Raw genomic sequence first — 21,210 nt, 5'->3', positions numbered from 1 at the left:
TACTAGGGTGTAGATGGTAGACCTGAGCAGAGGACTGCCATCCCAAAGGAGGCATCAGCAAAGGATTCCTTGACTGGGTCATGTTATGCAAACATGAGAATCAAGCCCCACATGGCTGTCTTACAGATGTCAAAAAGGGAAATATCCTGAAGTGATACCATAGTTGTAGTCTGTGCTCTGGTGGCACAATTTCCCCACTGGAAGGGTAGGAGGTTCGATAGCTGATAGCAGGTAGAATGCAGCCAGAGATTCATTTGGAGATTCTTTAGGTCAGTGGTTCCTGACCTATTCACCATTATGGTCTGCGTATAAAGCTGTGTGTAATGTGGGCCGCATCCACATACTATACATACTACTTATCAATCTAAAACAAATAAGGTTTAGTGTTTGTTATATGTCAGCAATATAAATCAAATCAATATAGTACCTTTCATTTCAATATGGGCAAATGTCTACCTAGAGCATTTTAAATTAGCAAAATATGTCAAAATGTGTTCAAATTAAATAACGGTAAGGATGGCATGGTATATTGCCACCCTCACTTGTGTGCTGCACAGCTGTGAAGCCTGCCTACAAAGATGGGAGCAGCCCTGTCTACCCTGATTCACTCAGCACCTTAGCAAGGGACTATTCCCCAGCCTCTCCCTTACACTGCCTTCCCCCGCCTCAGGTAATGTCTCACCATCACCCAGCCTACCTGGAATTGTGCCTTCAGCATCCAGATACCCCCAACACTGGGCTAGCACACATACCTGCCCTGTAGATACTCCAGTGTAATACAACCCCATAGGGACTGCCCTCTCCAGGATCCAGCTGCCAACCCATGGACTGCCCCCAACACTCAATCCCCAATCCAGGGACTTTTCCTGAATCTAGTTTACCATCCAAGGACTGCCCTCCAGTGACTTGTCTTTTCCCATCTGTGTCCCATGCACCAGCTACATGCTCCTCCCTACATCCCTAGCTCCTTGTACTCCTTCCCTACACCTGCTGGTCTCCTATCTCATCAGTAGGGCCTTACCAAATTCACAGCCATGCAGAATGCATCTTGTACTGTCCTCCCATGAAATCTGGCCTTTTGTGTGCTTTTACTCTGTACTATCCAGATTTCATGGTGGTGTGGGGGGATGATCAGAGTTTCTCAAATTGGGGGTCCTGACCCAAAAAGAAGTTGAAGGGGGATCACAAGGTTTCTTTGGGAGGGCCATGGTATTGCCACCCTTATTTCTGTGCAGCCTTCAGCACTGGGTAACTGGAGAGTGATGGCTGTACTGTTGGCTGTGTGCGCAGCTATGAAGGCAGCACCCTACCTGCAGAAGTGCAGAAGTAAGCGTGACAATACCATATCCTGTAACCCTTAATTCTGTGCTGCTGCTTCCAGACTTGGGCACCCGGAAAGTGGCAGCTGCTGACTAAGGTCTCAGCTCTATGGGCAGCAGTGCATAATTAAGGCTGGCAAAACCACACTGTGCCATCCCTACTTCTGTGCTGCTGATGTAACCCACCCATACAACTAGTATGGCTCACTGTCCCATGTAATGGCACTTAGATCACTTACAGCAAGAGATAAGCACAAGAGAGCTCTACAGTCTAAACTGAAAACAGGTTGGTTTTCTAACTCAAGCTATGGAGGCTCCTACACTAAGCTCCAGAAGTCCCAAGTTCAAATCTGTTGGGTGGTGGTTACAAATGGGGGCTTGTCTGGGATCTCAACTGGGTCTCTGAAGCTCTAGCTGCATTTCCTCAGCTAGGGGGAAGTATATAACCCACACACCTAGTATGGTTCACTGTCCCATATAGTGGCACCTAGACCATGTACAGCAAGAAATAAGAACAAGGGAGCTCTCCAGCCTAAGGTAGGAGCCAGTTGCCTTTATAGCTCAAGCTATAGCAACTCCTACACTAAGCTCCAGAGGTCCCAGATTCAAATCCACCCAGTGGTGGTTACACTACCAGTGGCTTTGCCTTCAGAGCTGGACTCTCAGACAACAGTCATCACTCTTCAGCTGCCCAGGCCTCTAACAGCAGTGCAGAAGTAAGGATAGCAGTGCTGCATCCTCCCACAATAAGGTTGGGACCCTCACTCAGCTCTTTTTTTGGTCAGAACCCCTACAATTACAACACTATGAAATTTCAGATTTAAATATCTGAAATAATGAAATTTGCCATTTTTTAAATCCTATCATTGTGAAATTGACCAAAATGGACTGTGAATTTGGTCAGCACTACTCATCGGCATGTAGTTCAGCCTTGCAGCCCACCCTACCTGTCTGCCACTGCAGTCCTAATGCTAGGGAGCCTGCTCCATCTGGGTACACAGAGGTACACATCTGGGCCTTGACTGCACCACTGAAATCAGTGGGAGTTTTAATATTGATTTTAGTGAAAAGAGGATCATGGCCATAGTTAATTTTCAAATCTGCTACATATTTGTGAGCTAAAGAACTTTAAATAAAGTCCTGTTCAATGTTTTGTTACAGAACAGAATCCAGATTGCAGGATATAATGAACAGTGTCCTTCCAGCTGAGGATAGCTGACTACTGTTCCAATTTCTCAGCAGGGAGTTAGTGTTTCATCATGCACTAGACATATTATACTGTTGTCTAAATAGGCAAGTCACTATTTAGACCATATGGCAGTTTTTATCAGCTCAAGGAGGAAAGAGAATCACGGCAATATAAATGTTCTGGACAAGCAATTTAATTTTTTTTTCATTCTTTGTTAGATAAAATAGATAGGACCTTATCATACTGTTATTTTTTATATTCCAAATGCTTTAAGAAATTATTAAACTATTACCAATAGGATTTTTATGCTTAATGAAGGGATTTTCTGCTCCTCAACTTTGTGGCAGACAACAGGACAAGGATTCCTCCTCCCCCTCCCCCATAATCATAGAAGACTGGATAAAGGACTCAGATATCAACTTTCCTAATGAACTATTCTCCAGCTAATTGGAAATACAATGGACTCCTGGGTCCATTATAAATTGTATCCACTACAGGTTGGACCTCCTTGGTCTGGTACACTCAGGACCTCACTGGTCCTGGATGAGGGATTTTGCCGGACGAGAGAAGGTCATTTCTAGGCCCACCCCAGTCACTGCCCCCTCACCCATGGTCTTGCTGCCAGTCTCCCAGCTGGTTTTCCCCTGCCACCAGCCCCTTCGCACACAGGGCTCCTGGCCCCACCATGGCAGCCCCATCATCGGCACGCACAGCCCCACTGCCGAGCTCCATCCATGTGGGACAGCCCCCCCCGCTGGTGTCCAGTTGAGCCACAGGGCAGCTTCAGCCTCACTGGGCATTCCTGCTGCCTCCCAGCCTCACTAGGTGACTCTGCCAGTTGGCAGGCTTTTTGCTGTGCTGCTGGGCAGCCTCACTTTCTAGTGCCACTTCCAGGCAGCCCCGTGGTCAGGCTCCTAGTCCCAGTGGGCAACCACACCACCTTCCAGTCCCACTGGGCAGCTGTGCCACTTGGCATTAGTGAGGCTGCTGGGCTCCTGGTTGTGCTGCCAGGCAGCCCTGCTGCCTCCAAACCTTGTGAGGCAGTTTCACTGTGTGGCTCCTGTATCCCACCTCCACAGTGTTGGCACCAGGCAGCAGCCCTACTGCTGGGCTCCTGGTTTCGCTGTCACAGGGCACCCCACAACTGGGCTCTTGCCCCACTGCAGGGGTCCTACCCACCAGCCCTCCACTGGGACTCTCTGGTCCTGTGACATCTGTGGTCCTGCCAGAGCAGAGAGTCCCGGTTAAGAGAGGTTCAATATGTATTATTGTTGTAGTTCAGAAGTCAATGGGAATTAGATTTTTACCCAGCCATTTCCAAAACAGAAAGGGAAGAGAAAATGTTTTATATTATAAGATTGGGGGTTTTTTAATATTGAGATTCAGTATTTCTTCCTCTATTTATTTTTAATTTCCTGCAAACCTCGAGAAGGAGCTACCTTATGTCATCAATTCCTTACCAGGGCATAAAGTGTAAAACCATGGAAAATTATGTAATTTGCTTTATGTCTTTTTGTAGAGACTATACTCTCTAGTATTAGCCACGAATATCCATGAATGTAGCTGAGGCAGAATAAATGGGTACCGGTTTCCATCCTCTACTAAAGTAACTATGCAGCTGTTTGGATTTGTGATTCATGAAAGCCATCTTTCCCAATATAAGAGTGAATTGGGATGGAAGGATCATATGACACCTGATAGGATGTATCATTGTACCAGGAACAAAATTTAAAATGCAAACATATCTCAAAGAGAAGATATATTTTTACAGAAAAGAAAAAATTAAAAAAGGAAGGGAATACGTTACTGCCATCTTTAAAAAGCAGATGCTTTGTCAGGAATACTAACTTTGTTTTGTTGCATTGTGTACAAGCCTGAGCACAAATATTAAAATACTACTAATAAATCATATTTAATTATAAGTAAAATTATTCTAATTGTACTCAAACATCTCATGAAAACATTTCTGTTTGTATTCAGTTTTTTTAAATTCTTCTTCCATACAATATCACCCGCACTCAGCTAGATTCAAATTTGAGAATTCAGATCTGGATCTTGACTGAACAAGCAAAAATTTGGCTCTGAGGTGTTTTTCCTCCTCTCTCCCCCCCCCCCCCCGCCCATTATAAAGATGGAGTTTCTTGTAAAATCTGATTCTGAGCTCTTTCACATCTCCAAACTGTAAAGGTATTCTGATCTTCATTTGTGTCCACTACTAACAACTACTTTTAAATACCAAGTCTAGCATGATTTGTACAGCAGTTCTACATAGAAGTGAAGGCCATAATTTGGGCTAAACTTTAGCTAAAGGGAAAACGATGTTTATAGCCTATTGATTTTTGAGTGTGAAAAAATATTCTTTAAAAAAAATCAACTGCATGTTTCTGACAATGGCCTAACTTCCAAATTCTCTTCCAATTACATAAAGAGGCTCTCTGAAAAACCACACTGAGTTGCTCCTGGTCACACATGAAATGGGTACTATTTAAAAAAAATAACAACAAAATACAGTATAAAATATTACATGCGATACAGTGACTAGGCCGAGTCAGTCATGTCAACACAATCACTGGAAGTATATGATCAGCAACTGTGCACCGATGCCACCTTCAGAAATCCAGCCCAATGTAACTCAACTGAAAATTAGATTTAGCTACATAAGTTGGCAGTAGGACAAATAATGTGAAATGCTGGTAATATACAAGAACATGGGGCTGGATCTTATGCCTCTGAGGGTGTTGAGAGAATTGGCTGATGTGACTGCAGAGCCATTAGATATTATCTTTGAAAAATTGTGATGATTGACAGAGGACCCAGACTATTGGAAAAAGGTAAATGTAGAGGCTATCTTTACAGCAGGGAACAAGGAGAATTTGGGGAACTACATACAGAATGGGTCAGGCTCATCCCTGTCCCTGCAAAAATAATGGAGGAGGTCATCAAGGAATACATTTCGAAACCATTGAAGGGGAGGAAGGTGATCAGGAACAGTAAACATGGATTCAGAAGAATGGCCATACCAGATCAGACCAAAGGTCCATCTAGCCCAGTATTCTGTCCTCCGAGAGTGGCCAAAGTCACGTGCCTCAAAGGGAGCAAACAGAACAGGTACTGTGTTTTAGCGTAGATAACCCGCGGGTTATGCAAAGCTTTACAAATCCTCCTTCCTCCCCCCGCAGGCTATACTCGTCTGCATGTAATACAGGTTTTTTTTTACTTCGATGCTGAATCAGAATTGCTGTCATAGTCTGAGCAGCTGTCACAGGGAGGGACCAAGGAGGCAGAGCAGAGGGGAATGAGAATTCAGGGAAGAGGTAATCAGGTGTGGGGAGGGAGAGGAGATTCTCCTGCTATGGGAATGCCCAGCGACCTTTCTTCCCTCTGTTGCATCTGTCCGAACGTGGCTGGCTCTCTGTTGGGGGTGGGGGGGGAGGAGGGAGGTGCTCTGTTTAAGGACTCAGCTCCTTTGCTCAGCTCCTGGCTCTGGCTGCCTAGGGCAGACAGCTCACCCCGAGGGAGTGCACAGCAAGGGCGGAAAGCAGCTGGGGAAGGTTGGAGATGGTGGGAGGGGTAAACCCAGTCACCTTCTCTTCCCATGCAGCCTGGGGCAGACAGCTCACCCCGGGGGAGCCAGCCTGTCTGCCTGTTGAGCTGCGGCCATCTACTCTGCTCTTTGGCAGTTGTGTATCTGGGAGCTCAGATGCTTCTTCATGACAGACTCAGACCCTGACGCCTGAGTTAATTACCCTCATTATCTTTCATTAACAGTACCCGTGGTTCACCTCCCACGGGCTATACACATGCACAGGGTATGTAAGATGTTTTTTACTCAATCAGGAAAAACCGCAGGTAATACACGGGTGCGGGTAACACTCATGCATGGGTTATATACGCTAATTTACGGTTATCATCAAGTGATATCTCTTCTGTCATCCATTTCCACCCTCTGACAAACAGAGGCTAGGGACACCTTTTGTACCCATCCTGGCCAATAGCCATTGATAGAACTATCCTCCATTAATTTATCTAGCTCTTTTTTGAACTCTGCTAAAATTCTGGCCTTCACAACATCTTCCGGCAAGAAGTTCTACAGATTGACTGTGTGTTGTGTGAAGAAATATTTCCTTTTGTTTCTTTATACCTGGTACCTAACTATTAATTTCATTTTGTGACCCCTACTTCTTGAGTTATGGGAACAAGTAAATGACTTTTCCTTATTTACTTTCCCCACACCCAGTCATGATTTTACAGATCTCTATCATTATTCTCCGTTGGTTGTCTCTTTTCTAAGCTAAGAAGTCCCGGTCTTATTTCTCTCTCCTCATATGGCAGCTCTGCTATGTCATTTTGTTGCCCTTTTCTGAACTTTTTCCAATGCCAATATATCTTTTTTGAGTTAAGGCAACAAGATCTACAACCAGTATTCAAGAAGTGAACATACTATAGATTTATACACAGTAAATAAAATATTATCTGTCTTTTTCTCCATCTCTTTATCAATGAATTCTAACATTGTTTGCTTTTTTTGTAATAGATAATTTAGTCCCCCTCATTTTATATGTATAGTTGGGATTACGTTTTCCAAAATGAATACATTTGCAATGAATTTCATCTGCCATTTTCTTGCTCAATCACCTTGTGAGATCCTTTTGAAGTGCTTTTCAGGCTGTTTGAACTTAGCTATCTTGAGAAGTTTTGTATCATCAGCAGATTTTGCCACCGTACTCTTTATTCCTTTCTCCAGATCATTTATTATATGTTGAAAAAGCATTGGCACCAGGACAAACCCCACTAGTAACCTCTTTCCATTCTGAATACTGACCATTTATTCCTACCTTTTGTTTCCTATCTTTTAATCGATTATCAGTCCATGAGAGGACATTGCTTCATATCCCATGATAGTTAACTTTGCTTAAGAACCTTTGGTGAGGAACCTTGTTAAAGGTTTTCTGGAAAACTAAATACACTAGTTCCACTGGATCCCCCTTGTCCACGTGCTTGTTGACCCCCCTCAAGAATTCTAGTAGACTGTTGAAGCATAATTTATCACATAAAGCAAGTTTTATTACATAAAGCAAGTTTTTCCACCAAATTATGTTTATTTATATGCTAACAATTCTGTTTATTACTATATGAAGTAATGAACTCAAATTCATGAAGTCAAACCTAATTTCCTTCTCTGGCCAACCTAATTTCCTTCTCTGATGAGATAACTGACTCTGTGGATATGAGGAAAGCAGTGGACATGATATACCTTGACATAACAAAGTTTTTGATAGTTCACAGTATACTTGCCAGCAAGTTACAAAACAATGGCTTGATGAATGAATTATAAGGTAGATAGAAAGCTGACTAGATCTTCAGGCTCAGTGAGTTGTGATCAACCTCTTAATGTCTAGATGGCAGCTGATATCAAGTGAAGTACGCTAGGGGTCGGTCCTAGGGCTGGTTTTGTTCAACATTTTCATTAATGATCTGGATGATAGGTTGGTTTGCACCCTCATCAGGTCTGCAGATGACACTAAGTTGGGGGCAGAGGTAGATATGCTGGAGTAGAGCACAGAGTGCAGAGTGACCTAGACAAATTAGAAGATTGGCCAAAAGAATTCTGATGAGGTTCAATGAGGAAAAATGCAGTGTCCTGTACTTAGGATGGAGAATCCCATGCATACTATAGGCTGGGAACTGGCTAGCTAAGCAGAAAAGGACCTGGGGATTCTGGTAGATGAGAAGCCAACAGTGAGCACCTATTGCCAAAAAGGTTAATAGCATATTGGTTTGCAACTGTAGGAACATTGCCAGCATATCCAGGGAAGTGATTATTCCTCTCTATTATGCAATTGTGAGGCCACATCTTGATTACTGCATCCAGTACCCCCCTCCCACTCAGAAAGTATGTAGATAAACTGGAGAGAGTCCAGTGGAGGGCAATGAAAATAATGAGGGGACTGGGGCAGATAACTTAGGAGGAGAGGCTGACGGAAGTGGATTTATTTAGTCTGCAAAGAGAAGAATGAGAAGGGGGATTTGATAGCAGCCTTCAACTTCCTGAAGACTATGGAGACAGACTATTCTCTTTGGTGGCAGATGGCAGAACAAGAATCAATGCACTCAAGTTTCAGTGGGGAAGTCTAGGTTGGAAATTAGGAAAAAATATTTCACTAGGAGGGTGGTGAAGCATTGGAATGGCTTGCTTCAGAAGGTGGTGGAATCTCCATGCTTAAAGTTTTTTACATCAAGGCTTAACAAAGCCTTGCTAGAATGATTTATTTGGCATTGACTACGCTTTGAGCAGGGGGTTGGACTAGATGGCCACCTGAGATCTCTTCCAACTCTGATCATCTATGATTCTATAACTCTTTGATCAAAAAAAAGAATGTAAGCATGAGTTTATCTTTAAATATGTAAATAGTCCTGCTCACTTAAACTGGATCTACTTATTTACTTAAAGTGAATCATGTGCTTAAATACTATACTGAGTTGGGGCATAAACCCTAAAGCTTTAATTCTCCAATGCCTTGCAATTTATATAATCATTTGCCTTTGTGTAAAGTTGATGTGAAACCCTACCACATCACTCTGCATGGGGGAAAAGACAAGGTGCAAAGCAGGCCCTTATATGGCAATTTCTTCCTGAGTTTATAGGAACATTATACTATGATTACTTAAAAGTACCCCAGTAAAAATATGTTACCTCTACCACCCAGAAAAACAGGAGTGACAAAATATAATTCAAAGTGACTGAAGATATCTCGTGGTATTATTTTCCATGGCACTGACCTAAAATATACTGACAGTTATGCTTTGGAAATGGGGAAGAAGTTTATAAATAACAGGTAGGTCAAAGTAGTTTTGCCTAATTGTCTTTCACCAAGCTGAAGTGAATAGAAGATTCAATTTACTATAAGTTTCAAGCATGGACAGATTATTGTTAGAAAGTCAGTCAATAACTTAAGAAATATAAAATATAAACCTCCCAGAGTGTACCGTAAGATACATGGACAACAGTACTACTCTAAATAACCAGGAAAAAGTAAGATGCCATAAATAAGTTATTGAATAGTCTTAAGAAAATTAAAAACTCAGCAAGGCCAAAAATTCTGCTTTATTTATACTGGTGCTACCCTGATTAAGTTGCCCATCAGAGCTGTTGGAATCTCTCTGGCTTTGAATAATTGTACAAAATGTATTTTGCCTCATATCACAAACCTAAGAACTTGTTCAGTGGATACTTAAACTTTGAGCCAGCTCATCATGAAAATCAGATATGAATCTCTCTGGCTACATCTAGACTGCAGAGTTAAATCGGAAAAAGATACACAATTTGCAGTATTCAAATTGTGTACCTTTTTCTGATGTTCTTTCAAAAGAGGCTTTTCTGAAATTTAGTGCATCTGCATGACACCAAATTTTGGAAAAACCTGCTCTTTCAACACATCCCTTATGCCTTGTAGAATGAGGTTTACAGGGATGGCAAAATCTTAATCTGGACACTGTCAGGGGACACTTGAACATTTGAAAGTTAAGATCCTTTGCAGTGGCAGACATATCAAACATCAGTATGGGCGCCTAAAGGGTTAAAATTATTAATAATGTACCCTGTGAAATGATGTATAGTTATTTATAAAACTACATTAGTTTATATACTGATAGCTACAAAACATTTCATAAAGGAATCATTACATATAAAATAAAGACTAAGTGACCTTGGTTTGGCGTTTCATGGTAATTGGACGATACTGAATCCATTGGATTCTACAACATATCTGTAAAAGGGACCGTAGCCTGCTTGGAATGTGTCTCCTGGGAGCTGATAAAGCACAGACTAATATAAACACAGGTAGGGAACCAGATGGAGAAAACACCAGCTAAAGGCAGTTGTTTTGGCCTGATAAGGTTTTGTTTAGGTCATAAGGCCTCACCCTGCTTCAGTGTGAATTTTGCCAGTGATTTCAGTACATGGAGAATGGTGACAAAGCAGCCATTTCCACAAGTAAGAAAGCAAATAAAACAACCAAGCACTCCTGGAAGTATCTGTTTTAGCAGCTATTAATTAGGATTCTGTATGATCGAGCTTCTTTAACTCTCTCTTTTCTTATCCAGAAACACCTATCCCAATCTATGATCTAGTTTAAGAATAGAGTTAAAGTTAGGCACGTGCTTAAGTGTTAGCCCTGATCCAGAATGGCATGTAAGCACATGACTAACATTATGCTTACGTGGTGTCCTGGATCAGGGCTATATACTCAGATTCTTTCCAGTAAGTATATATTATCCACCATAATCCCCTTTATTGTATGTAATGTATTCATTTTTAAAAAAAGGGAACTAACTAAGTATGATCAGAAATACAGGCAGTCCCCGAGTTACGCGGATCCGACTTATGTCGGATCCGCAGTTACGAACGGGGATTTTCTCGCCCCGGAGGACTGGAGTGGCGGGACGCCTGGTCCCGCCGCCCGCCTCCTCCGGGGCGAGAAAAGCTGCTCCCCGTCTCCCTGGTCTGCTGGGGGAGCCAGCAGACCAGGGAGACGGGGAGCAAAGCGGCGGAGGACCCGGGCCGGACCCACGGCGCTGATTTGGAAGCGCCGCGGCCCGGCCCGGCCCGGGTCCTCCGCTGCTTTGCTCAGCGTCTCCCTGGTCTGCTGGGGGGGGGACGCAGCTAGTGCCCCCCCAGAAGACCAGGGAGACGTGAAGCAAAGCCCGGGGCCTGTGGTAGAGCAGGTGGGGCACTGCCGGTTGGTCCCACAACACTGCTCCTTGGCGCTACTGGACCAACCCGGCAGCACCCCAGCTACTCTGCCCCAGGAGTCCTGATTCAGCCGCTGCTGATCAGTTTCAGCAGCAGCTGAATCAGGACGCCTGGGGCAGAGCATCTGGGGTGCTTCTGGGTTGGTCCAGTAGCGCCAAGGAGCGGCCGCGCTACTGGACCAACCCAGCAGCACCCGAGCTGCTCTGCCCCAGGCGTCCCCAAGTCAGCTGCTGCTGAAACTGACCAGCGGCTGACTACAGGAAGCCCGAGGCAGAGTTGCTCTGCCCCGGGCTTCCTGGAATCAGCTGCTGATCAGTTTCAGCAGCAGCTGACTTGGGGATGCCTGGGGTTCTTAAGTTGAGTCTGCATGTAAGTCGGAACTGGTGTCCAGATTCAGCCGCTGTTGAAACTGATCAGTTTCAGCAGTGGCTGAATCTCGATGCCCGTTCCAACTTACATACAGATTCAACTTAAGAACAAACCTACAGTCCCTATCTTGTACGTAACCCGGGGACTGCCTGTACTATCATTTGGTGCTATATTAAACTCCATATAACATCAGTAGGGTTAGAAACTTTAGATCCACAGCAAAGACCTTTACGACTTGAGCTAACATAGAAATTGGCAGTAATAAAAAGCTGTTATCTCTGAGGACCAGTCAACATGAGAAGGATGAGATATACATTTTACCACAATATAATATTGTATTGTCCTCAGGAATGCCGCTGCGATTAGTCAACACAGCATATAGACATGCATTTTTGCTCTTTTGATATAGCCGATCCTTTGCTAGTCTAGAAAAGGTATTATTGATATTTTCAGAATACAGCTTCTTGCCCACTCAATCTTGGAATCAGGAAATTCCTGGTGCACTGCTTAAACCTAATACTTAGCTTCTTCATCTTTCAACCTTTTCTTTCTCCTTAATCTCCATTCTGTAGCAAATACAATTAAGTACCTGATTCCTTTAGTGCTGCTGCTGTAAGCACTGGTACACATCACCTGGAAAGGGCTACTGTGGAGTGACAAGGCCTGCTGGCCAGGACAGTAGAAGAAGTTTCAGTATACTTCTATAGGGTGAAATTGGTTAAAGAACTATGTGGTCTGGTTCAAACAAGAATTCAGCGATGTTCACAGCTCTGAGCTTTACATTTCTCTACAACATCTAATGTCACTCATTAGCCTTTAAACTCAACTAAACATTTCTGAAAGGCTTTTGACATAATTTTTCAACACTTCATTGGATTCAGCTAAAATTAATGCAAAGCTAACCAACTATGAGCCAGACCTGCAACTCCAGTTGGAGCTAATAGTAGCTCCAGGTTCTCAGTGCATCTAAAAATCAAGCCTATTGCTAATTTTAGTATTAGATGCCTATTCTATGGCACTAGACTATCATATAATCACAACTCCTATATTTGAATGAGTCAGATATTATATATAAAAGATGTTCCTTATCCATATGTAAATATTTCATATACCTTCAGTTAAACACAAATCTGCTTTTCACTAGTGTTACCAGCTGAATAAAACTGAATCAAAATATTTGTTTTGTTCTTATTAACTTACATCTAACAGAGCTATCTAGTCCACTAGAGATACCAATCTATAACAGCACAACTCTAATCACTGCTGCATGTTAAAAATTAGTGAAAGAGCACTAATACTAGTCTGAAAGCTCCAGGGAGCATATCAGAAAAATCCAACATATTAATTGGTACTTTATAACTCTCTGTTTTGTACAATGGAGTCCATCAGGTAAATATATCTTCAAATTGGTGTGCAAAAATTCACAACCTCTTTTAAAGAATATAAATTATCTTTATTTTATCTTAGAAATACTTCAGCCTGTTAAAGATTGATTTACTCAGCAAGACTCCAAGCGCAACCCCCTTTATCAATGTTTTTAATAATAAGCGCTATTATAAATGTGGGATGCAAAGCAGTGTTGGGGTGGAGGCTGACAGCTCATAATTCCCCTACAGACAAAATAACTATGACACCCCCCCAGAAGGATTATGCCCCCAGTTTGAGAATCCCTGCTGTGGAAGATAACCTATCACTGAAATGGTAAGGTGTCTCTAAATGTATTTATCAAAAATACTGTACTGAAAGTACTATTTGCTTCCATCAGAATTCTCTAGGCAACAAATGCTCACCAAACACACTCTAATATCTCTTACATGTCTGACATTTGAACATGTTTTATTCTAGCATTTTCATCCCATATGTTATCATGTATTTCCTTATTACTCACCTCCAAAGTAAGAGCCATCTGTCAGCTTCATCTCCTTACTGGATTTAGTGATGACACCAGCAACCCCATGTTGAATGAAATACATCTTTTTACCCACAGCACCCTCTCGGATAATATAATCGCCAGGTTGGAACACTTCAAACCGAAGCTTGCTTAGCATGGCAGTCACAAAATTGGGGTCTGCATTAGCGAAAAGAGGCATTGTGGCAACCAGCTTGCGACAGTTGAAATTCACTATCTCCTAAATGGGAGGGAAACACAATGATAGTAATAGTCAGCAAATAGATGTAAAGGAAAGGAAAAAAAACAAAATGAGTGTATCCAATAGGACACAATTTTTTTTTGCAAGAGAAATTCCCTGTGAGCTTATTAGAAATAACTTTTTCATTTTTGCCTCATTTTCTCATCATTTTTATTTCTATTTGTACCCCCCACGACAAAAAAAACAAAACAAAACAAAACAAAAAAACCCCCACCCAGATCAAACTAACAAAAATTCCAAACAACCTGACAAACTCAATCTGCCAACTCTCTCTCGGGGATAAGGTATCTTTCGGAAAAGGCATTATTTTCCGAAAGATCCGTGTCTAGACTGGCGCTTTTTTCCGGCAAAGTTCTGTGCCAGAAAAAAGCGACAGCCATTTTTATGCTAATGAAGCGGGGGAGATTTAAATCCCCGCTTCATTTGCAATCGTGATATGTCTAATTTGCATCCCTTTTATGAAAAAGGGATGCAGTCTAGACACAACCATTATGGACTTCATCTAAAGCTCACTGAAGTCAACAAAAAGATTCCTTTGTATTAGGAATGGTCAGAGCTGAACTTATCATAACTAAACACAGTCATAGGCAATAATCCTGCAAAGAAATCCCTACAAGTGGACCTTTGTATGCACAAATTATCCTATTGACTTCATGGGACTCCTTGAAGGTTTTAATGTCCCAAGCTAGCAAACCAATATTTATTATCAAGACCACTGGAAGGAAAACACTACAAGATTAAATCTGCTACTTGTTTTAAATACAAATATGTGCCATTCTTGGAAGTGAGATAGAAGACAAATCTTTCAGGCCCTAATTTATCTTAGAAAAACTCCCTTGTAAAGTATATTCAATTCCATGCATACCATTTAAAAGCTACTACTCTAAAGAATGTTTCAAAGATTGATTGGTATTGGGCATAAAGATGGATTTTGACAGGAGACAACCCACAGAGTACAGTTAGTAACCAGTTATTAAAGGTACAACAAAAGGAAATATATGACATCTGTATATAAATGCACAATCACATTAAAACACAAAAACATGCAGTGTATTACTTATGTCATTCTAATTGCGTGAGGATGTGAATAGCTGTGCTTTTTCAGGATACTTCAGAAATCCCAAAATAGTGTTTTCCATGTCTCGGCAGTGCACTCATTATTTCAAAATAGCTTTCAAAATAACGAGTGTGCTATTCCGACATCCCTGTAAACCTCATTCCATGAGGATTAAGGAATGTTTCAGAATAGCGCTCTAGTTCGAAATATGGTGCTGTCTACACAGCACTTATTTCAAGATAAATTGCTATTCTGAAATGGAATGAGGTTTTAGAGACATCAAAATAGTGAACCCGTTATATTTTGAAATAGTGGGCATACTCAAAAGATGCAGAATAGCTATTTTAGGATACCTCAGGTATCCCAAAATAGTGCTGCAATATAGACGAAGCCTTAGAAAGCTAAATTTCACTTCAGTAACAGCAGTCTCTCAGGCATTCACTACAGAAAGTATAAGAGATTTTAGGTAATGCAGCAAATACTGATTTAATGTCAACTATCAAGATTTTAAGGGTGACCACTAGATGGCGAAATACACAAAGTTTGCCTTAATATTTACCAGATTCTTGCTGACCAAGGAAGCACAGGTATGGCACAAGAAGGAAGAGAGAAAATCCAAACTAAAGAATGGAGTCTCCAAAATGAAAAAACCCCAATAACAAAAACAAAAAAACAAAAAACAAAATGACCACCGTGGAAGAAAAGCATAAGGCAAAACCAGTATCCTAGTGGCAGGAAGTTATTATTCTCACCAATTTCCTGTTTCCCACTAAAAAGGCCTCAGCAAATATATTTCTTTCTCCTGCTACAGGACAGAGTTATGACATTTTAAGACACTCCCTCAAGGGAATGTCACTATGTAATAACAAGGTGAAAACAGCAGGGTCTCTAAGGACATTGTCTCTTCAAAAGAACTATAGTCAGTCCCTTTGACCTTGGTCTCAACAATTCAGTAGCTCTATATTTAGCTTTGTACTTTGTGCCATTCTTTCACCACTTCCTTCTTTTGGTGAGGGGGAAACAGAAATTACACAATAACATGAAGAATGCATGGATCCTGTAGCTTTGGCTCAGGAAGAGAGGGTTACTCTCCCTTTGCAGTAACTGACATTCTGCAGTCAGAACACCTTAGGTGTTTTGGTGCCACAGCGCGCCTGGCCAGAAGATTTCACTAGCAGTGGCTTTGACAGCTAGCTTGCAGATGCGCAGATGTGCTACATGCGTTAGGTGGTTAATGCACAAAAAGTATGAAAAGTATGAAAATAATACCAAAGTAGAGGGGAGGAAAGGTGGGTGGTGGAGCACCCTCAGGGACATCCATCTCAAAGAACGTCAGTTACTGAAGAGGGTGAGTAACCCTCTCTTCTTTTTGAGGAGTCACCTTAGGTGAAAACAGTTTATCCACTGGGGGTGGGAGCTTCTGATAGTATAGTGTCTTTTTGGACCATGATAAAGATTGTATGTTCAAATGCAGTTTCTCTGTACATGTAGGAGCCTAGAGCACAGTGAGCAGTGAATGTAGGAGTAGACAACCAGGTGGCTGATTTTCATTTATCGGACAGGGAGATGCCCTGTACATAGGCTGTTGATGCTGCCACGGTCCTGGTCGAATGTGCACAAAGCTGTGCAGGTGGCTCTTTACGAAAGGTTGAATATGCCATTCTTATACATTCAACTATCCATTTTGAGCTCCTCTGGGAGGAGATGTGGAGTCCCTTGAATCATTCGGTGATTGATATGAATAAACTATTGGTTTTCCAAATTTGCTTGGTTCTTTTCAGGTAGAATGCAATGGCCCTCCATAAATCAAGTGTGCGGTGTGTCGCCTCCATCTGGTTGTTGTGCAGTTTGGGAAAAAAGATTGGTAAGTTAATAGGTTCATTACAGTGGAAAGGAAAGGAAAGGGCACCTTTGGCAGGAACGTAGGGTGAGGTCAGAGGACGATCTTGTCCTTATGGAAGGTGGTGAAAAGTGGGTCTGCCATGAGAGCCACAATTTCACTGACTCTCCTGGCAGATGTTATTGCCACTAGAAGAGCCATCCATCGTGGAAAGATGAAGCCTGGAGCAGGTCGCCAAAGGCTCAAACGGTTTACGAGTTAAGGCCCTCAGAACCAAATTGAGATCCCAGGCTGTAGCTGAGGAAAAATCTGCAGAGCACACTGTGGGTTCTGACCGATGCCAGTGGTGGCAGAGAAAAAACCGAGGAGACTGTATCTCGTGCATGCGCATTAGCCACCTAGCACGTGTAGTGCTTCTGAGCATATGCAAGATAGCTGTCAAAGCCATTGCTTGTAAAATCTTCCAGCCAAGTGCACTGCGATGCCAGAACACCTACAGTGGAGCACTCTCTCGAATAAGAAGTGTTGCATTAGAGACAGTGAGTGAAGAATAAGACATGCATCAACTTATGCAAGAGATAAAGTTGAAAAAAAGTAAGAGAAATGGATTGAATGGGTGCAAAAAGGCAGGTGGTGAAATCCTGACAACTGAAATCAGTGATAAACCTCTGATAGACTGTTTCTCTGGGAAGGGAGCCACATGACATCTCCATTCACAGTTGAGGGTGGACCTATGACTCATGTTACAAGTGTGCCTGGGACACCAGATTGCCTTAATTTGTCTGAAGGCAGGGAGAAGACAATAACTGGCAGTTTGTCTTGCTGGTAGCTTGTTAGCCTGCCCCCAATGACATCAACCAGCCTCTCATCCAGTCATCTGACCCCAGCCTGTTTTCTGTTTTGGTAGCAACACTGATCTCTTATATAAATGCAGGGAGGAAGAGAAAGGAAGCCACCACAGAAAGTGGGGTCGACTTTGTAAGAGATCTAGAGGAGGTGTGGGAATTGGAAGACAAGGATATTGAGAAGATGAGAGAGGGCTGGCAGACAGGAAGGGAAGGGAAAGAAATGGACAGAATAGCAAGGAGAAAGAACAAATACGAAACTCAGAGAGAGAGAGAAATAAGGGATGAGAAATGGGACAGAAAGAAGGAGAAAGTCAGAAAGAAGAAGGGTTAAGAGGAGAGCGTACAGGAGAGAAACAAAGGTATACCGTGAGAAAGAAACTGAAAAGTGAATTCTTCAGACAGACTCAGGAAAGAAGAAGGAAAACCTTGAAAAAAAGTAGGATGGGGTTGAAAAGAGAAAGAATTAATAAGAAATTACAGGGGGAAATGGGACAATAAGAATATAGAAAATGGGGTGGTGAGAAAGAGACAGTGGAAGTGTTGGGTGAAATATAGAAATGATTTCACAGCAAGACTAACGGATAAAGGTGGGAGCCCATCCAAAATATACAGAGCTTCCAACTCCACTTCAAGGCCTAATCCCCACTCTGGAACAATGAATGCAGAAGTGGGGGCCTGCAAAAGTACCCAAAACCTTATCTTTCCAGGCTTTGGTATAAAACTTCTCCCCAAAATCTTAAAAACCTAGATTTTGGGGATAAAAATCCACTGCTACCACCCAAGTAATGATAAGAAAACCAGGGAAGAGATCACTTGGGAAATCTTAGCCTTAAAGTAAAACCAGGACACAAAAAAATTAACCAATACCAGGTTAATAAAAAAAAGAGAGAAAGAACTTTTATCATCACCACAATACTCCTGTGACAAGCATAATCACTAGATAGAAAAGTCACCAATAAATATACCCATGGGGGACCCCAAGGGGCCAAAAGCTTAGGTAAAAAGGAGAGAAAAACCCATTTTTAAATGCACAGACATCAGATACCCAATCCCAAACCATAAAACAATAAAACGTAAGGGATTTACCTAAACTTTACCCTACTTACAGATAGTAAAGAGTCTTTTCTCAGAGAGAGAGAGAGAGAGAGAGAGAGAGACATGTCTGTCTCCCTCAGTATCTGGAGAGAAACTCCCAGAGACAAAGGAGGGGAAAACCAAAAATTCCTTTGTCCCAGTTTGAAATTCCTACCTACATGTCTATTGGCTGCCTGCTACCTGGTTAGGTAAAGGACATAGTTAACCCCTTAATCCCCAGGCTGCTGGCCATCCCTGATGATCATGAAAACTTGGAAAATACATTAAAACATAATTATAAATCTTTCTCCTTCTTTGAAAATATATAATTCCTCCTGAAACCTCATCTCTCTATATATGCCTTTCTCTCTTGCTATGTACAATCTATACATATACCTGTATACAAACCACACACAGTTTATCTGTCTCATGGCTGCTTTGATTTATACAACCACTGCTGTGATAATTTCAGCTATTATTGTGCTAGTGAGTGCATTCATTTCATGTCTTTTCATTTCAATAGGAGTTTAAGCTAAAACTCAGAATTCCTTTACCTAAAATGTGAGAAGGTGGAAATTTCCAAAAGTGAGACAGAAATACATAAAGACTGAGTAGCTAAATGACATTTTTAAGTGCTTTGTTTTTCCATAAGTGGTTCTTTTACATGAAGGTGACTAATATAGATATTTTATTGGTCTTAATCGTAAGTCATGCAGTACCTGAAGTCCTTGTGTATCATATTACACATATTACATCTTGTAGTACTTGTCAGAAAGAAAGGAATAAAGATTATGGGGATACGTGCTATGTAACTGGAAAACACTATAAGAAATAACTTAATATTTCAAGATATGGTAACAAGGACAAACTGCAGGAACAAATACTCTGACCTGAATTCTGTACACAGAATTATCTCACTAAAGTTTTTCCCAAGTAGATTCTTCAGGATAGAACCCAGACTGTGCTCCATGATATGGTAACATCAGGAGCAGGCTTCTTACTCCTCCCCTCAATACCAAAACATTACCCAAGCAATGAGCAAAATCTTGGGGAGTAAATATTTATATGGAAAAGTGGTTAAAGAGAAATCAGTAGAGAGATTCTTTGGGTAAGATTTAACTGGAATGAGCACTGATTTAGAGGCTGCCCTATTATACCTTAGATTCCATGACAGTTCTATTCAAAATCATCATATCTTTTTGTTCTACATGACTTCAATATGCATGAAGAAGATGGATGACTTTTACAATGGGTTGTGGTTGCTAAAATAACCATGGAACTATGATCTGGTTTGAGCTTAGCACATGAAGCTGGTCATACTCCGAATCTTGGTTGTGGTTTGGAGGGATGGGGGGGAGAGAAGGAGGTGTAGACCAATGCTCAGTTGTACAAAAAAGATGGAAAACTTCCCTGAGAAGAGATGGGGGACATAAGGAGTTGTTCCATGTGGTGCATAGAACTTACATAGGTCTCTTTATACACCTGTTGCTGGGAGTGAGGAGGGCTTGTTGGAGCAGGGAGACAGTGTGACAGAGGTGTGAGAGAAAGGATCTAGACTGCAATGTGCTTGAGTAGATGTGAGAGGAAGGATCTAGATTACTTGTGCTTGCAATGGTACTTAGGAAAATGCTTTATCTGGTGGAATTTACAACAAGCAGTATGCTCTCTTAAATTATGCCAGCGGTCTGGAGAATTAATATTCCACGAAACTTAGAAATTGGGGAACTTCCAGATGCTAATTTTATGCCAATATTTAAAAATTTACACCATCTGGGTCATTATATACATCACTCCCAATAAAAATAATGAAACAGCTGATATTGAGCCATATGGATAAAGAATTGAAGGAGTGTAGAATAATTCATGCCAATCAACATGGATAAATAAAACCTGTCAACCTAATTTGAAATTTATTTGGGGAAAGGATTCAAGTGTGATTGATATTTTGACTTCTGAAAGGCATTCAACTTAATATAACATGATATTTTGATTAAAAACCTAGAATAATACAAAATTAACATAGTATACATTAAATCATATGCTGGTAGGTCTCACAATGTCATTAAAGTGGAGAATCAACAGTGAGCAGGTGTTTTTCATAGTGGAGTACCTTAGAGATGGGTTTTTGGCTTCACAGTACTTAACATGAAAGAAAAAAACAAAAATTCATCACCAGTGAAGACTGCTGATCACACATAGCCTTTGTCTACACTTGCAGTGGCATGTAGAACAGGAGTAGCTAAACCAAACAATGTGTAATTTAATTCAGAGTGCCACTGATTTATACCTTTCTGAAACTCTGCTACTGCTTAATGGGAGAAACAACTGTTTCAGGATGCTAAAAATAACTTGTGATCTTTATCTCTATTTCCTTGTCCTTTGCAGACTAGACCACATAGAGTATGGTCAATATTCATCTTGAGAGCAAACAAATTATTCCAGGAAGAGATTAGCACAAAAGGAGCAGTACTAAGAAAATAATTTTTGTTGGCAAGTGAAGAGATAATTACAGGAAAACCTACAGAACATTATGTCCAGGGACTCTGGAAGCTTAAGTATATTTTTAAATGGCTCGGCTTTAATGATTAGTAATTCATTAACACTGCTCTTAA

At 41.5% G+C, this 21,210-nt stretch overlaps 1 protein-coding gene across 2 annotated transcripts in view; it reads right to left on the bottom strand.

Annotated features, from left to right (window-relative positions):
- HCN1 (hyperpolarization activated cyclic nucleotide gated potassium channel 1) overlaps positions 1–21,210 on the bottom strand; it is a 296,887-nt gene that overhangs the window by 11,369 nt on the left and 264,308 nt on the right. For both annotated transcript variants that reach the window (XM_075932483.1, XM_075932484.1), the window contains one exon: positions 13,518–13,758. In XM_075932483.1, the coding sequence (XP_075788598.1) occupies positions 13,518–13,758 (241 nt within the window). The remainder of the gene's footprint in view (positions 1–13,517; positions 13,759–21,210) is intronic.

Source organism: Pelodiscus sinensis, chromosome 6, assembly GCF_049634645.1.
Source record: "Pelodiscus sinensis isolate JC-2024 chromosome 6, ASM4963464v1, whole genome shotgun sequence".
NCBI lineage: Eukaryota > Metazoa > Chordata > Testudines > Trionychidae > Pelodiscus > Pelodiscus sinensis.
Note: the sequence above shows the minus strand (reverse complement) of the source record. Positions and strands in the feature narration are given on the sequence as shown.